General features: G+C 30.2%; 1 protein-coding gene across 1 annotated transcript in view; it reads right to left on the bottom strand.

Moving 5' to 3' along the window:
• Positions 1 to 18,415, bottom strand: part of LOC118186010 (leucine-rich PPR motif-containing protein, mitochondrial-like) — a 202,506-nt gene that overhangs the window by 24,524 nt on the left and 159,567 nt on the right. Inside the window, exons 27-31 of the mRNA XM_085827326.1 lie at positions 17,377 to 17,442; positions 10,981 to 11,071; positions 6,917 to 7,166; positions 4,698 to 4,783; positions 4,425 to 4,614 (exon numbers count right to left, since the gene is read on the bottom strand). Of these exons, the coding sequence (XP_085683452.1) occupies positions 4,425 to 4,614; positions 4,698 to 4,783; positions 6,917 to 7,166; positions 10,981 to 11,071; positions 17,377 to 17,442 (683 nt within the window). The remainder of the gene's footprint in view (positions 1 to 4,424; positions 4,615 to 4,697; positions 4,784 to 6,916; positions 7,167 to 10,980; positions 11,072 to 17,376; positions 17,443 to 18,415) is intronic.

Raw genomic sequence — 18,415 nt, 5'->3', positions numbered from 1 at the left:
GATACAAAATGTAATTTATCATTAATAGCAAAGCTAATATGATTTAATGGTTTATTACTTTATAATACATTCGTCTCCATTAAGAGTGGACCACCATGAAGGCAAACACATATTTATTACAGAGTTAAGTACAATGCAAGTGTACAGGAAAAATGGCAACAATGACAGTTCAATTCAGTTTTCAAAAATAAATTAATTATAATACATGTAATAACTCATAATAAGCAATTACAGGCAACAAATGTTACATAGACCAACTGATACTGAATGTATGTTTGAAGAATGTCAGTTCATGTAGTTCTGAAAAGCTGCCAATTTTTATCTATTGCAGGTGCAGATAATTTGTGGTTTGTCAAACCTAATATGGAACCTATGGACAAGATATGTTTAGTAGGTGACAAATTCAGTAAACTTGTCAGTCGCAGAAAAAAATCAAACACGGGCCCATTTAGAAATTGCCATTGTTAGCCCATTGTTAAACATTGACATAAATTGCTGTATCTACATTGAATAGTGTAATTACATGCTATCTGATTCATGACTGGTCTTAGGCAAGGTGTTTAAAGTAAGAGACCATTCCTATCTTCTGAACAGCAATGGTAATTGCTGAACATACCAAAAATTTGTTCTAAACACAAGCACAATTCTGACTACTTAGGCACCACATACCATAATCAAATACTATATTAACATGGCAATGCATAATGCAAAATTCACTCACTCTTGTCACCATATTGCTACCACATGCGGATAAGACTATAAGAATGCTGAAAACAGAAGTAGAATTTGTTTAAATTTTTGGAGACTGGGACATATATATTCGGGGTGATATGCAAGTCCACTGAAGTCTTGAGATACTTTCTCATGCATCACAGGAATTGGTATTGTGAGGAGACCTGAGGTTAAGACTATTTTATAACAATCCACAGAGTGCACTGTTTTGTTGTGGCTGCTAGTAGGGAAGCAGAAATTACCTGTCTTTTGAACCCACATGAAATATATATGAATTTGATATCTTCCAGAAAATGTTTCATTAAGGAATATTTTCTTACTTTATTCTCACATAACTGCTTTTTAAGATCTTATTTTTGTTTTAACTTATGTTTGTTGCAAATATATTAATCCTTTTTACTAGTATATTCATCATATTTTCATCCCAGAATGAAATAATGGCTACATGGAAAAGGTATTCAACCAAACAGGAAATTTCAGATACTACTGTACAGTACAATGAACTCAATGAGGTATTTGTGGATGAAATTCTAATTGCTGTGAAGAAAGTTTTAACAATAACAGTGAAACACAGTTTTCTGCTTCAACAGATCTAGGAACTACAAAACTAAAACTTTAATGTTCAACTCCTACTTCAAGAAATGAAACAGAAATTCCTAAATGTTCCAACTGGTTATCTAACCAAACTGGTTTACTATGTTCAGTCGCAAATTAGTATGACATGGAATTTCCATGGGAAAAAAATATGCAATAATTTTTCTGCTGTAGAAAAAGTAATCATACATGATTTTGCTGTGAAGTCCGAACTGAAACTTCAATTCTGTAATACTTGTAATATATGAAGATAATCAAAGTGCTCTACAAAATCAGAACAACTGTAGTATTTAAAATTATAAAAAAGGATACACTGTTTAAATGAAAGATTTGCATACTGTAAATCAATGTATTTAGAATTGTCTGAACTGCCATGTATCAGTATATTTTACTCTAATTGTTCCATTTACTTTCCAGGATATAATCTATGTCCAAGATTTAAGTATATATATACAGTAAAGTCCAGAAATCCGCCAAGCTTGGGACAGAGGTTGTGCGGATTTCAGGACAGAAAAGATAAATCATAATTTTCAGACTAAAAATGCAAAATAAATAAGGCATATAAGATACATTTAATTAAATTATTATATACATTATTGCAATAACTTATTATATGCATTAAATTATTATTACATATATAAATTGATTATATTAGTCATTGCATTATATATACACAGCATTGAGGTTTGCCGATTTCGCCCTATGCAAAGATTTCTGGTTTTGGATTCTGGTGTTAGAACCACTGTTGCTGTAAAATTTCAACAGCTTTTCTTTATTTTTCTGTATATCATACACAAGCGTGTCGCAATTCCATACGATTCTGTTATAAACTGAGGAGTAGCACCTTTCTCCATCTTTAGCAGAATTTGCGCTTTTTGCATTACCGTCAATGCAACGTGTTAACGTTTTTCAACGTTGCAAGCAGTAAAATCATGAGTGTGTTTCTTATCTGTAATTGCATTAAAAAGGGTTGAAATTTAAAATATTCTTAATTTATCCACAAAATATTCCAATAAATAAAAGGCAGCACTAAATAATCTCGTGAAATAACAAAGCTCAGAAGATACAACAATGTGATTCGTGAACTTGAAAGAAAAGCTGAGTGAATCGTCTGCTTTTTTACCTCAATGCAGATTAGAGGGGAAAAACTTTTATCATAATGTCAATGATTTGGTATTTCCATTATGACTCGTTATTATTTGGTAATTATGACGTCATTATTCGGTAAATATTTTTCTTCAATATTTCGTACTCAATGTTGCGCTTTCCGGAACCAATAAACTGAATGTTTATGTTTTGAGAGGCAACGCGAATTTCAGGTTGGCAGATTTTCAGTATTTGACTGTATTAATATATAAAACAAAATGCTTTCTTTTGAACAATATTCTCTAGCAGAAGCATACATTTTATTTGAAGATGAAATTATATCTAGCCTTTAGTGAGAAAACTGCAGTGATCTAACTGCAAAGTGAAAACATTTCAATTAAACATTTCCAAGATTCTAATACTTGGGGCTCTGGAAATGAATGGAAATGCAAGACTTCTCGTTTTGCTGCCTACCAATAAAAAGGCACTAATCAACTCCTTTTCAAGATTCTATACGATCATTTCTTCACCTCTTTCTTTAACCACAGCATAAAAAGCTCCAAGACAAGACACTCGGCCATTTTTCAAGCCCATATGAAAAGATTAAAAGAATGATGTCATGGCATTTGTCCTTTCATCTGTAACATTCCAGGTATTATGACAGCAAAAAATGTTAATGTCTGCTGTGCACAGTTAAAAATAGTAATTCATCAATGCTGCAAAGAACACTGAAGCATATAAAAAGAGATTGATACAATACTTCTGATTTTTCAAGTTAGAATTTGAGGCTGGTTGTATGATATGTAATAGGCATGCATATAACAACTCTCATTTGCCTCTCAGTGGTGTGTAGGTGTTAGGATCCTTCATAATGGTGAGTTTATCCCTCCTTAAGTCTGCATTTTCCTTACTCTATTTAAATTACTACATATACATTACTAAGCCCAATAAATCCAACATGTTTATTAATTCCTTGAGTTTACCACAGACATATATTATGACTCTGACAAAGTGACATCTTATATCAATGGAACAATGCATCCCAATTTTTCCACAGTCAAAACTGGAAAACTGTTGGTTCTATGTTGGTTGCAGATGAAAGAACTATCTGTTGCCATATTCTTTGAAAAAGCATTACTTCACACAGTTATGAAAATTATTATAAGCAAGCATATTTAATAGTCACTTTTCAATGTCCATTCTAATTCTAGTTCTAGGAAGCATGTTTGCTCTATGATTTGCAAGTATGATGTGCTTTTAATCATTTATATGCCCTCCTATGGCATACATATCATTCAGGTGGATGCAATTTTCCTCGAGTTCTAATTTTAAAAGCTAGCATTATAGTTAATACTGTAATCTCAAGACATAGAGTATTGCTTTTGGACAAAGTATTTATGGTTACAATGACAAATGTTTACTTGCCCTAATTCACTGAGAATTTTTACAAAAAAGAGATTTATGGTTTGATTCTTTCTTTTTCATTTTTACAACTGCCTCTTTGTGATTTATGCAATAATTACTACAAAGTATTTCAACAACTTATATACCCAGAAGAAATATTTATCTTCATACCACATTAAATAAAACTTATTATAAAAGAAAATTAAAACTTATTATCAAATAAAGTTATTTTCTACAATGCTATGAAATTACATGCAATGGGTTTGCTATGTCATTCATACTATCAAAAACAAAACCATTTGATAAAACTTTGAAAAAAAAAATATGAAATCTTTATTAGACACATTTCACACAATTATATTCAATTCAAAAGTATTGATAAATGAGGTACAAATTATATAATTATGTGATTAAATTCTAAAACTGCAATGAAAATACGCGAGGAGACTCACAGAATAAGTTCTTGGGGATATTTAAAAATGTTTTTGCTTTCCGTAGCAGCTAGGCTAACTGCTCAGGGAATGCAAGTCACTTTAGTAAAAAAAAAAAAAAAAAAAAAGATGCATTAAAAACTATAATAGAAAGGTATAGATAAATTAATTACATACCTAAAAATTAATGTTTTGTAATAAAAATGTTGAGATTGTACCTTCCTCTGAGTAAAAGCAGGCAAATTAGTAATTACTTCATTTACTGAGTCTACATCCCCATTTTCACAATATTTTTCCAATAATGGCTTTAAAATCTCAGTAGGGTATTCAATGATGTAACTCATTACTTGAACATTTGGAGTAATAGCTAAACAAATAAACAAATAAAATCACTGAAAGTAAAACAACTGCATATATCAAACTAAAATTAATTAGGCAGAGAATGTTTACCTTTAACACGCCTATTTTGCACAAGTAAATCAATAAATTGAGATAGTTCTTCAAAACTTAGCAAACGAATATAACCTTTCTTCATCCTAATAAAATAGAAAAACGTAATAAATTTAGAGTAAATATTTATAATGTCACAAAAGTTACATTAAATGAAATTTTAATATTAAAAATTTCCTTCTTTTTTAATAAAAAGTTAAATATTGCAGTACATGATCTTTTGTTAGCTCCTTTAGAATAAACAAATTATAATAAATTATTTAAACTAGTTTGCATAATTAATCACTTCATCATTGTTTGATGTAACAATGTTACCTGGAAGAATGTTGTTTACGACTTTAGGAATGACACTAAAATTTGTTGTTGACTTTTGAGTATTTCACTTTCTTCTACATTCAACTTGTTTCTTTGTTTTATTAGCATAAAATTTACATGATACACAAAAGACAGCAAATCCATTAAAAATTTAGATACTTTCAGTTAACAGGGTACCAGTAATAATTGTGCACCAAATCCTACAATTTATTTATTTCACTACATGAATAGCTAGACAATACCATTTCAAATAAGGAGGAGAATGAACTACAAGTTTCCTCTGCCATACTTAATTGCTTTTTTTTCGGGGGGGGGGGGATTGAAGTAAATTTATTACAATTTATTCAAAAAATTATCAATGTTTTGTTTTTTAAATGGGTTTGATTTTTTAAGCTCACCACACTTACTAAAATCTATCACCTTTAAATTCCAATCAAGTTTTTCCAAAATGATTAAAAAAAAATACTCTAATAAATTTAATCCATTTATTTCAATTTTTCTCGAAGGATAATGTTGCTTCCTTTTTCATTATTTATTTCTCCTAGCTAAATGAAATATTCCAATCTCATGGCACTGAATATTTTCATTTCTTGAAGAACAGAGACAAGGTGTAAGTTACTTTACATAGTGTTTTTCTACTTAACTGGTGCCAGTCTGGGGTTGAGTTCAAATCGACATGCATAAATCCAACTTCAGCAATATGAAAACATAATGATAAAAAAAGGGGGGGACAAAGAAAAAAATAAGAAAGAAGAAAAAAAGAAGATTTAATATTATATAAACTTTTAAGATATTTACAAAAACATATACACATCAGAAGTAAATGATATATTATTATATGAACTTTAGGACACTAATTAGTACAATCTAAATGATTCATAACTATGACAAATTTTAGAATATTTAATAAGACAATACATACATTACATCAAAAGTCAGCAGCACAAAAAACTAATCATCATTAATACACTTCAGGATAATTACAGAAACAGCCCATATATTACATCAGGAAAAAGATAACAAGATAAAAGTACAAAATGATAAAAGTAAAAAAGGATTCAGCATACAATTTAAGATATTTATCAAGATATTATCCTTAACATTAAAAATGCAATTAAAACAAAAGGATTCATTGTTAAATAAATGTTAGAAACTAGAATACTAAGACAATATGCACATCTCTGACAAACATTTGCTTAATGAGAAGAGCTTCCTGTTTTGTCCAGAGATTAATTGTCAATTAAAACTTTGAGGAAAGGTGTTGCGGAAATCCCCTGGTGAGGTTTCCGTACACAAGGAACAGTAAATTATCACATCCTAAGGCATTTTCAAAAAAGACGTTAAGAACAAGAAAGCGAGGGGCTTTTGTGTGAGTTTTTTATGCAGTGAAAGACTTGAGAGAAGATGCAACCTGCCTCGTTGCCGCATCCAGCAACCATTGTTTTGTATTATGACTGTAATGTTTTGATTATTTTACTTAGTCGTATTCAAGAAATTCTTATTAAGTTTTAAAATAAATATTTAAAAGACAACTGCTCTTTTTCTTTCATCCAACACAGGTGTTCAGACGTTACAATACACATTGACCAAATACATGCATTTCAGATTTATACTTTTCAATAGAAATTTAAATTTGATGCATGAGTTCAATCAGTTCATTTTGTAAGCAAGTTTCAACAATTACACTTGTTTTCAGAAAAGAAAACAATTAAAAAAGTTATTAAAGCGAGATAAAGTTCTATTACTTTTTCATGCTATTTATAAGTATTTAATGATAATTTTATTGTTTTTGATATTTATTGACAATAATAAATCAGTTTGATGAAGCTGACTTATAATGATACGAAGAAAGTTACCTATGGATTAATATAAGTATGAATAAGAATGCAAAAAATATGTCTCACTTTTGTAGTTCAGAGAGAGCAGTATCAATATCTTCTTTGCGTAAACTATTTAGAAATTCTGCTTTGGCCAAATGTGCAGAACTTTCAGTTGAGAAACTTGCTTCCTCTGCAGAATGAGTCAAAGGAGCATGTTTCATATTTCTTTTCAGTAAACTATCATATAATTTTTTAGTTTGCTCATTTGGTGCAATACCATCTTCTTGCAAATGCTTCCATACATCTAAAGCCTTTTCATAATCATTTCTATTATCTAAAAAATAAGTACAAATAGTATGTCAAACAGTTTACATGTTCATTGCAAAAACACTTATTTTTCAAGACTTTTCTACAGAGGTAAGTATAAAGTATATACAAGTAATTGCTCAGATGTTTATCTGCAAACAATTTATTTAAGAAGACTGAAAAGATATGCATAGACCAGAACTGTTGAGTGTTATGAAAAATATTAAGAAAGATGTCTTCAGAACGTTTCTTGTAATATAGTATTATATAATTAATTAATATAATAATCACTTTAATTAATTAATATCTATAAATAGATATTAATTAATTAAAATGCAAATACAGTCAAAAGTCTTTAATCCGGGCATCCATAATCCGGAATGATCTATAATCCGGACCGCAAAGCTATAAGCTTTCTGTGCATGCGTAAACACATAATGAGTTTATGCATGCACGTTTAATGCATAATGGACGGTATAAGCTAAGCTAAAATTATCTAGTTATCTATTTCAGTTAATGTTGCAGATTGCGTCGTTCCTTAATCTTCAAATTGGATCCGGCTTATTATTTTTTGCAGACTGTTAAAGCAATTTTATAAAAGCAAGCTTGAACTTTCGATTATGTCAAAAAGAATTTCCAATTCTGGAGCAGCCAAAGGATCTACAAAGTGAAAGCATGTTTCGATGTCCATCAAACAAAAAGTGGAATTGCTGGAAAAAATGGATAAAGGCATATCCTTTGTTTCTCTAACCATTCCGAAATCTGTTTATCAATTTCACGCTGCTCTGCGGGATGGGGGGGGGGGAACGTCGCGGCATGCATTGAACTGGAAGTTGATTTGTCAGCACTATCCTTATCTTCAGGGCAGATGTTTTTATTTTATTCGGCTTATAATTCCTTACTAAATGTAGTATTTCATCTCGATGTACTCCGTCTTTGATATGATTTAAATCAAATTCCTCGTCATTATAAATATCACTAATACATATCAAATAGTTTTCTGGTTGCAATTTTCTAATTTCGACTATGCTTAATGTATGTTTTACGCATGCGCACATTGAAAGAAATGTAAATAAAGTAAACAAATAAATATTAAGCTTTTTTTTTTTTTTTGTAAATTTTGATACCCTTTAGATCCTAAATGCTCTTTATTCCATAAATTACGGTTTCATATTTTTAATTTTATAATTTCTGCATGCCATCTTACCAGATTTAAATTGATGATCTATAATCCGGAATCGCCAAATCCCGACGAGTCCGGATTAAAGACTTTTGACTGTAGTTAGAAACAGATTTTCTTAAAACATTATGTGTTTCACAAATGCTTGTGAAACTTCTAAATATAACTAAATGTTGATCAAAACAGTGAATCATATTCCTTAAAATAAAATGCAGCGTATATTTCATTTTAACTACACAATGATATATGATAGTAAAATTCTGGCACTAATAGTACAAGCATATATTTTACTTTAGAAATATGAAAATTCAAGACAGAAGATTTGAAAACATAATAATCCAAGATAAAAAATACTAAAAATTCAAACAGTTTCAATATGTATGTTTGACAAATGCATTTAAACACTGGAACTCAGTTTTATCTGATTGCAGAGTTTCATAGCTTCAAAGAGTACTAAGAATTTCCCAAAAGCAACTTTAATAGTTTTTAATTTTAACTTATAAAATTAGTAGAATTTCCCAAATTCATCTCAAAACTTATAGATAAATTAGAAAATTGTCTTCTGAGATGAAAATTGAAAAATCTGAACAAAACAAAAATCAGAATTTAAACATGTGAATATGTTCCTTTGAAGGAAAGGGATATATAAAACAGCTCTATTTTTGAAGTAAGGATTACAAAGAATTATTATTTCATTATTATTTATTTTTAACACAGTACTCATGATTCACCACAGGTACTATACTATCTGTCATCAACTAGAGGAACGTCTGTGCTGCATTTTATAACGATGCAAATTTATATGATCACTTTTGCAAATTTTAGGATATTTTTTTAAGATTTTGGGAATATCAGACCTTTTTCTCAAATGTGGAATAAATGCATGAATTTTGAATTTTTTTCCATTACTTTAAAATTTCTATAATCATTTTTTGAATATTTTTATGTTTAAATATTTTCCCCCTGCTTTCAACTAGAATTCTTATAAGAATAACATTGCAGAATATTCCTATTCCAAAATATGCAAACTAGAAGATTGAAATCTGGACTACATTAAGGTCTGCTAGACCTCTAGCATGTGATTTCTTGACATTATATGAAATCAACTTCCATTCCCTATGAGTGAGAAATAATAATGAAGCCAAAGTGATTTATTCTTTAATGTGTTATTTAAAAGTTTAAAACATGTGTTTAAAACACATTTAAAGGCTGAAAATGATAAATCTGTTGCTGGGTATATTGACCGAAGCGCAGTGTTCCCTGGATATTAATGTATCTCGCTCTTAAACTTTGTTTTATAATAAATTCTGGATCACATAAATATCTACAGAAGAGAAATCAGAGGAAAGAATAGACAGGAGAACTCCACTAGCTTCAGGTAAGAAGAAATATTCAGGACAGATTTCAACAAGTAATATCACAATCTGAGTAGTGAGACACTGTCACATGTTTGGAATGCTGCACCTTACTGGATGTACATTATTTCTGCTACCTGAATTTGGTGGAGCAACTTATCTGACTATTTTCATACAGTGCAATATATATCAAAATTTGATTGTTTTATGAAGGAAGATGTCAACTAAAAAATGTATACTACAGTTTTTATTCTAATTATGTACTAGTTATTTGTGCTGTTGCTTCATTTCTGGTATAAATTTTTCCTGAAAAACGTTAATATAAATCTTGTACTATGAAATTTTTTCATTAGATTGTTAATCTTAATCCCAGGCCCTGAAACTTTTTCCAAATTTTAAATATGTATTCTGAGATTGCCCATGAGTTTTGCTTCATTTTTCCTCCTGTAATAAAATTGCTGCTCTAGTCATCGTGTACATTGGCACTTAGATAACAAAATTAAAATTAAATTGTTGTCTAAAATGATGAAAAATGCAGTTTAGATCAACATGTTCAATGGCACCTATGCAAGATAGCTGTAGTATTGTATAAAACATTTCTGAGAATATTGCATTTAATTGTTGGTACTTCTGTTCCAAAATGGTATTAGGCTGTTCTTTTATTTCATCTGTAAATAAGCATTCTGGTATTTTATCTTTTCTACTGATAGAGTACACTTGTTGATTGAATGTTTAAAAACCTCTGCTAGTTCAAGAATAATACACCATGGATTAACTTTAACCATGTTCTTGAGTGTCTGTGCTGGATGCACAGTCACAACGTCCTTCATCTTCAGGGTTAAAATTACTGAAAAGAAACTGTTACATCACATGCAAACTGCTTGAAAACTTATAGCATCATTCCCATAAGTGCAAATCTCATTTGCAGTATTTTTAGCATTATTTCCTTTTCTGTACATAAAGAAAATGCTTCTTTTGATTATGAATACTAACAGCACATGAAAAGGTCCAGGTAATTCTATAGACCAAATGAAAACTATTCCACTATAACAAGATGTGAAGATGCACTTACATTGTTCATATTGTATAGCCAATGTTAGAAATTATTACAGTTTAGCTATTAACCCTTTTGTGTTGAACTTGTCATCTGCAATACTTGCAAAAAGTGCTAAAAACAATATATCGTTGCATATGCTATAATTGGAATTTATTAATTATTCATATGGGAGCAATGTAATAATCAATGTGACCAACATTAATTTTTCAAAAGTGCGATACACCACCTTAAGTTATAAAATGCAACATACCATAGAGTTTCATAAGGTAATAATATATTTTCTCCCTGTTCACTTGCTGAAGCTCCTTTGAAATTAAAAGAAGTTGCTCTAATTGTTTAACCTGAAAAAATACATCAGAAAATTTCAACCTTATTATTTTCAGCAATCTACTTTAAATAATTACAGCAACAAATTATTTTCAGAGACATAATATAATTTAAGAAGAATTCTACTGCAATTTTAATTATTCATTAATAAAATTAAACAATTGATTCTTGAGCTAAATTACGGTAGCTGCAACTGTCCATGTATGCAGTGAAGTAGAAGGGGGAAAGAGCCGATACAAATTATAGGGGCCTGAAATTTATTTTTAATGGGTTATTGGATCTCTGAAAGGGCCTTCTTGATGCTCCCTTTTTTAAATAAAGTCATTAAAGTTTAAATAAAGTTCGAAGCTTGATTAAAACATCAATTCTTTTACAAGTTTACAAGTAATAAACAAGTTTTAAAAAAATGTATACCTGTGTTTTTTAAAAAACATTTTTCAATATAAAATTTCATTTTATAGTGAAGTCCAGTTATGGAGTTTCTGGTCATCCATTTACATTTCTGATTATTTGTTAAAATTTTACTCTTCAACTTCTGAGCAAATATGCTTTACTTTCTAATAGAGTAATTATTTATCAAGTTCATTTTCTTATTTTTTATAAAGCTCATGACCTACATCACAGACCCACAGATCAATCAATTAATATCTTTTATGCCGGACTGTCGCTGTTTTTGACGAGACGTTGCCGGCTCTACGACAAGTAAGCCACAAGGGAAACATAACATAGAAATGTCCGGACTGAGTAACAGGAGGTCGGAAGTGGGAAGGGGGGTGATGGGTGTCACAAAGCGAAAGCTAAGCGATTCACAGATTTATAGAATATCATACTTATAGATCCCATAACCCACAGATTCTCTCTACAGCAATCTATGCACGCATATAAAATACAGGGTAATCCAAAAGCTGCACACATCAAACTTTGAAAACTATGAAATTTCCAGAATGGACATTAGTGGTGAATTGTTTTGATTGATATCATCCCTATATTGTTACAGTTGTAGTTTATGCAGTTAGCTATAAAAACCACTTGTTGGGTGCAAGATGGAGATGAGTTTTATTCAAGCAAACCAAATTTTATGACTGAGCATTAAAGACATAAAATTTCATTGTGATGCCAATTTTCTCCCATTCTTAATTGATTATTGCAACATTTTATTCTTACTATGCCCATTGTTTGAACTCAAAAGAGATGGACAGCCACTTTGTTTTTTATGGTTCCAGTTTCTCAAATTAGATTACCTAGACAAAAATCATTGTCTTATTAGGTTCATCAACATTCAGGAAGGTCTCTTAAAACACTTCAAAAACTTTTCCATATGAATGCACAGCGAAACATATTTTGAAATTTTCATTTGCATGACTTTTGGATCATTCTGTAAAAGCACAATAGTAGTGTGCAACCTACCGTGTTTAAGCAAGCTGACTTTGGAATAATAGCTGGAAATGAGATTAGTATGTGCTGCTATTTTTTTTAAAGTGTCTGCTAAACAATTGATAGTTTTAAAAAATAAATAATTTTTAGCAGTCAGCCATTTTCAAGCTAAACATTATTGCTATTGCTTCTCAGAGCAATCCCAACTCTAAAATTGCTAGTCAGATAATTGGTATAATTTGGCATCCTGTATAAATTAAGTGTTTTAATAAGTTATAGCAAAATATACCTTTCCTTAGTTGTCCCTTGAGAAAGAAACTAAGCTAATTCCCAGAAAAAATCTAAATCCTGAGTGTCTACTAAGTGTAGTCTCTGCTTGGAGCAAAGCCCTTATTTATAGTTATACTATAACTATCGAGCAGCGCTATCAAGATGCTACTGGAATCATTGTACACAGTAGTAATGAACAAATTGAAAAGGGAAATTCCAAATCATTTATCAAAGCATCTGGGAACCCGCCAAGTTGCATGATAGGTAAATTCTATAAATTTGTTATCTATAGTTATGATAAAATTTCAAATCAGTTTCTTTATATTTTAATTACTGATTAGTATTCATTAGTGCATGCGTTACAACACTCTGCCTAACCACTCTCAGTTTCAGAATATCAGAGATGCCAAATGACTACACGAAAAACAGGGGTTATTTGTTAAATTAAGAACACTTTCTTAGCAACAACCCCCCTCAAAAAAAGGGGGGAAGAAGAAGATAAAGAAGTTATAAACACTCAAAAATAACTTTTCAAACAATTAACTAAATTCAAGCAGTATTCACACTAATGGATATCCGAAAGTGCAGTTACTGATCCTTAAATGAAAATAGTACAAAAATATTTTAATATGAAAATATATCTTTAATATTTCTACCTTTCACTATAGGAATAATATCAGTTAAAAAAGAGATAAATTATTCTACATTGACATGCTGAAACTGCACTTAAATATAAGAAATAGGGGCTTTTGCAGATGACTCATCTGCTTCGTCATCTGGAGCTGGAATGGATAGTCTGCTTAAGTTTATTTTTTTCTATTGCTTTCTTCTATTGCTGCACTCAAAATTGAGGTTCAGATGTATGGAAGGATGAAGGAAGATCTCTGTTGTAGCACAGTTGGGTGATGATTAACTGCTTCTTTAATTTTGAGGCTCATTTTATGCTAGGGTTTCACTATGATTTTGGCCTCATCCCATTCAATTACTGGGCCCTTGAAAGAATATTTAATCAAAGATATGATCTTTTTATTGTTGTTTTATCTAGTTGGCAGAAAGTTCATAGATATTTCTAGATTTTGAACTGGAGCACTGAGCTTCTATATATGTATCTTCATTTTGGATAGAGGCAGTACATACATCTAAAGTATCTATTTTGGCAACTTTGGCAATGTCCAGTTAATATGATCATATATATCAATTTCCAGATGGATGGGCTGGGATAATGGCAAGTTTATAAACAGATCTTTTGAAAATGGAAGTGATATGTGGGAGATCAGTTCATAGGGGAAAGTTCCAATAAACTTACTTTTATTTGATTCTTAAATGAGTAAGAATTTTACTTGAGAAATAACTGCTGAAGCTAGTCTACAGATTTTCCTGGTAATTTGTTCCACAAAATCAGGGCAGTATCTAGTGTTTTCAACACTTTTGTAGTATATATTTATATATACTTTTATAGAAAAACACAAGCAATTTAATATACTAGAAATACCCTTTTGGGAAGAAAACATTAAGCGAAGTTAATCAAAAACTGTACAAAAATTTAAGGACAATACAAAGACAGGAGAAATATGTTTTAAATCAAAATAGCAAAAATATGACCCCAAATCAATAATTCATTGCCTAAAAAAAAGAGAACTGGCACTTTGTTACAACTTTTTTTATTAAGAATACCATTACAAAAATATTATAATAGTTCATTAAACATATATTTGATTTAAACCAGAAAATTGGGACAATATGTGGGCATTAAAAGAATATCATTTTAATAAGATAGCTCCCATAACACACAGATCACAATGACAGATAATGTCACTTGAAATTTTATAAAAGGATCATACTTCAAAACCTATGTTTTCCAAAATACCCAAGCACTTCATTTCTAAATGATTATGATACCACTAAGGCTTTCATACTGTTAGGAATGAAATCTTTATTATTCTCACTTCTGAAAATATAGTTGTGTGTTTTTTATTTCTAAAATATGGGTTGTGAATAATGCATGTTTACATCATAACTCAAAAGCAATGTTTTCAAATTATACAAGACATTTCATTTAAAATACCAAATAGCCTCAGTTCAAAATATGTTTATTCTAGAATATGCTAAAAAAATCCATGCAGTCATATTTACTGACTCAAACAGTTTTCAATGCACATTGTTTTTTTTACCAATAAATCTATAAGGCAGCTTTATATCTATTGAAGAATTCTCTCTATGCAATGCAGTTATGTCTCTTGTGACTGAAGCTATAGCCTTTTTGATCCTAAACTAGTCTCATACAATAATCCTACAGTCAAATAATAATTCAAAGTGAAAAACTACATTTGGCTGTATTATTTTTAATTGACAGAAAGGATACCATTCAATCATATCAACATAATTCTCTTGTCTATTTCTTCAGGGTTCATAGCCACATTTTAGTTAAAAAAATAAGCACCTATAAGCACTTTTCAAGCACATTTTAAGAAAAAAATAAGCACCTGTCTAATTACATTATACACAACTGCATAACCTTAAAAATTAGACTTGTAATTTAAAATATGAGAAATGCAGTATTTATTAAGAGAGAATAAGCATTACCTCAACCATGGAAAATAATTACTTTTTTTAAAATTTTAAATAACAGTTCAATTTACAGAACTAGTTTACAATGAGAGAAAAAAAAAAAAAAAAAAAAAACTATGCAGAATTAAACTACATTACAAGATTTAATGATGAAATTTCAGTTCAAAATAGAGGAAACAAATAATAATAAGGCATATTTATTCTATTCGCTTGGAACTTAATAATAAATACAATTTATTTTTCCACTCATATTGATATTTAACTAATTTAAATCTAAATTCTGAACATTTTCTAAATTTTCATCGTATATCAGTTTTTCCTTAACAGATATTGCAAGCAAAGTAATTTAAGTAAAAAAGAGGAACATTTCTGAAATCAGAAGACAGAAATTTGCTTCATGCAGTCATCCTTTAACAGTAAAAGCTTAATACCCACATACTTGAAAATTGGCGAATATTCGAACAGTCGAGCTTAACTTGATATAGAGGAGCGGAGGGGGGGATAGACTGTAGCCGTTATTTAGATTTTTCCGCTAAATAAATGCTTTTGACATTTCGATATGTGCGTCATATAAAAACAAACCAACGGAACAGAAAAATATTCTGCTTTGGAAGCACAGTAAAACTCTTTTAAGTGTTTATAAACAAATCTCAGACATCAAAATTAATTATCTCAGGGGAATATTGCAAACGTGATTGCGCAATACGTGCAGCGTAATTCTTCCCTACATGATATTGCGCAATCGGATTCAACAGCTGCCGGTATTGGGAGAATAAAGAACTAAATAAAGGAAAAGAAAGAGACTTACCAATCTGGGGTGTTTTTCATTCTAATTTTCAACAGACTGCGTTAAATTTCCGGAATAGAATCATTCTTTGCTTGGGTTGGTAGACCACAGAACTTTTAGTCCTATTCAATCCACATTAGACAGTGACAAAAACAAAAAGAAAAAAGAAGTCCGTTGCTTGTTTTGCAGGGAACTGTAACAGTTTCAATATTCGAGATTTTGTGGAGAAAGAGGAAAACCTTCCAACCTTCGTACTGTATAATGTACTGGCCCCAAAAATGAAATTTTGACTATTCGATTACTTTCCCTTTATTTAAGCCATTCAGAATATTATTCCTTAGAAAGCTAATCTGTGTTAAAACACAACCATTTTTGGAAGTTTACTATACTTCAGCAGTTACTGCAACTATGTTATTATAAACAATCATACATATACTCATAATATAAGCATAACGATCATAATAAACACGAATATGAACTGACCAAGCGGAACGAGAATGCAAATTATTAAGATCTTGATAGAAATTCAAACGTGTGTAGTATTTGGGTGGGAGGAAAAGAATGCCGAATGTACCAGAATTTTGTACTGCTTTCGCAATTCTTTGACCAACAGAACGACGGGCACCTGTCTGTACTCTCCGCGCAAAGGTTATGTTAATGCAGAGAAAGGGGGAAAAGGTATTTCCGGGAGTATGATTCCCCATCTGACATTCCTTACTACGAAGAAAAGTTGTTTATTTAGTTTCGGCTTTGGTACAGGGAAAAATTGCGCGTTCATTTAAAAAAAAGCACTAAAAGCAAAAAATATGCAATAAAAACAAAAAAATATGGGCTTTTTAAAGAAAAAGTAAGCACCTATAAAGGCCTTTATATTTTATTTTCAAATATAAGGACTTATAAGCACTTATAAGGACCGCTACGAACCCTGTTCTTGCTTTGTTTCCTTTCTGATAAAAATGCCAACTACACAGATCTATGATGATTTTTGAAAGGGGCAATAATAATGGAATTGTATCCTATAGAGGTTTAGTAATATGGAGAGTAATGTTCACTGAAAAACTGTTTAATTCAATGTAATAGTATGACTATTTCCCTATCCCAAAATGCAATTTCTATAAAAGTATTTTGGCCCATTAAATAATTTATGTACACCATACAGACACATCCTAGATTTTCACAGATGTTAACGAAGTCACGTTAAAATACCCGATTTGCAGTATATTCAGTATACATATCCAAAATATATAAACAAACAAACAAATAAACAAAAAAATTTAGTTTATATATATTCAATATGTTCACCCAAATGTATAAACTTACTTTGTTTTCATCAAACATTTTAGAGCACAGTTCTTCCAAGTAAATATCAGCTGCTTTTCCAACACTCTAAAAATATAAAAGGAACATACTTCTGTTCTGCATTGAAAGTTTAACTGAGATTTAAAACACAAGCTTTTATGGCAAGATTGCAGTATAATAATATATAACAGGGGTGGCCAAAGTGCAGCTCGCGAGTCTGATATGGCTCACACAGGCAATTTGTGCAGCTCGCGCATATAAAATATATGTATGAAATATAGTAAACTGAAACTATTCAGTGTCCAAAAAAAAGTAATTAATTAGTTTAGACTCTTTCTGCAACATTATCAGGGATTTCTTTCTATTTAAAATCTCCTCCACTACTTCTATAATGATGTAAATATGAATTCAAATGTGTGGCTCTTACTGACATGAAGTTTGGCCAACCCTGGTATATAACAATACTACACCCCTACAAATTTAACATTCATAATATAAAAAAAAATTGGATCAACATTTTTTTCAAGAGGCTTAAAATTATTAAGGTTATAAAAATATGAATTTATGAAACAAACTTTTGTTTAAATTATGTGTATTTTCTTCACTTGGAACAAGTTAGTAGAATATTTATATCATGTGACAATAACTCTTTTAACTGTGGTATAGCAGTTTAAACCATGAACAAAGAAAAATAAATTATACAAATTTTTTAAAATTAAAGAATCTGATACAATAAAATTCACAGCTGACAGTATACTCATATATCTGCATTATATATAGGAAAAATGAAATAAGAATGCTTGATAAAGCAAAAAGACGAATGCTATAATTCGAAATTTAAAAACAGTAAGTCATTATAAAAACAATAAATGTGCATAATTTGAGATTAAAAGCAATCTTGATCAAGCAAACAGAGAACAGAAAATATATGAAGCACAAATCAAAATAAACAATTATAAAAATATTGTAGCAAAAATTGCTCTTTTTGACTGACCTCCTCATCGCTTAGCGAAGAAGACGCAGGATTCGAAACCCGAAGGTCCCGCATTCGAAATCCATC

This window comes from Stegodyphus dumicola, chromosome 11, assembly GCF_044657685.1.
Source record: "Stegodyphus dumicola isolate Sdum_Otavi_A_Nest chromosome 11, ASM4465768v1".
Taxonomy (NCBI): Eukaryota; Metazoa; Arthropoda; class Arachnida; order Araneae; family Eresidae; genus Stegodyphus; species Stegodyphus dumicola.
Note: the sequence above shows the minus strand (reverse complement) of the source record. Positions and strands in the feature narration are given on the sequence as shown.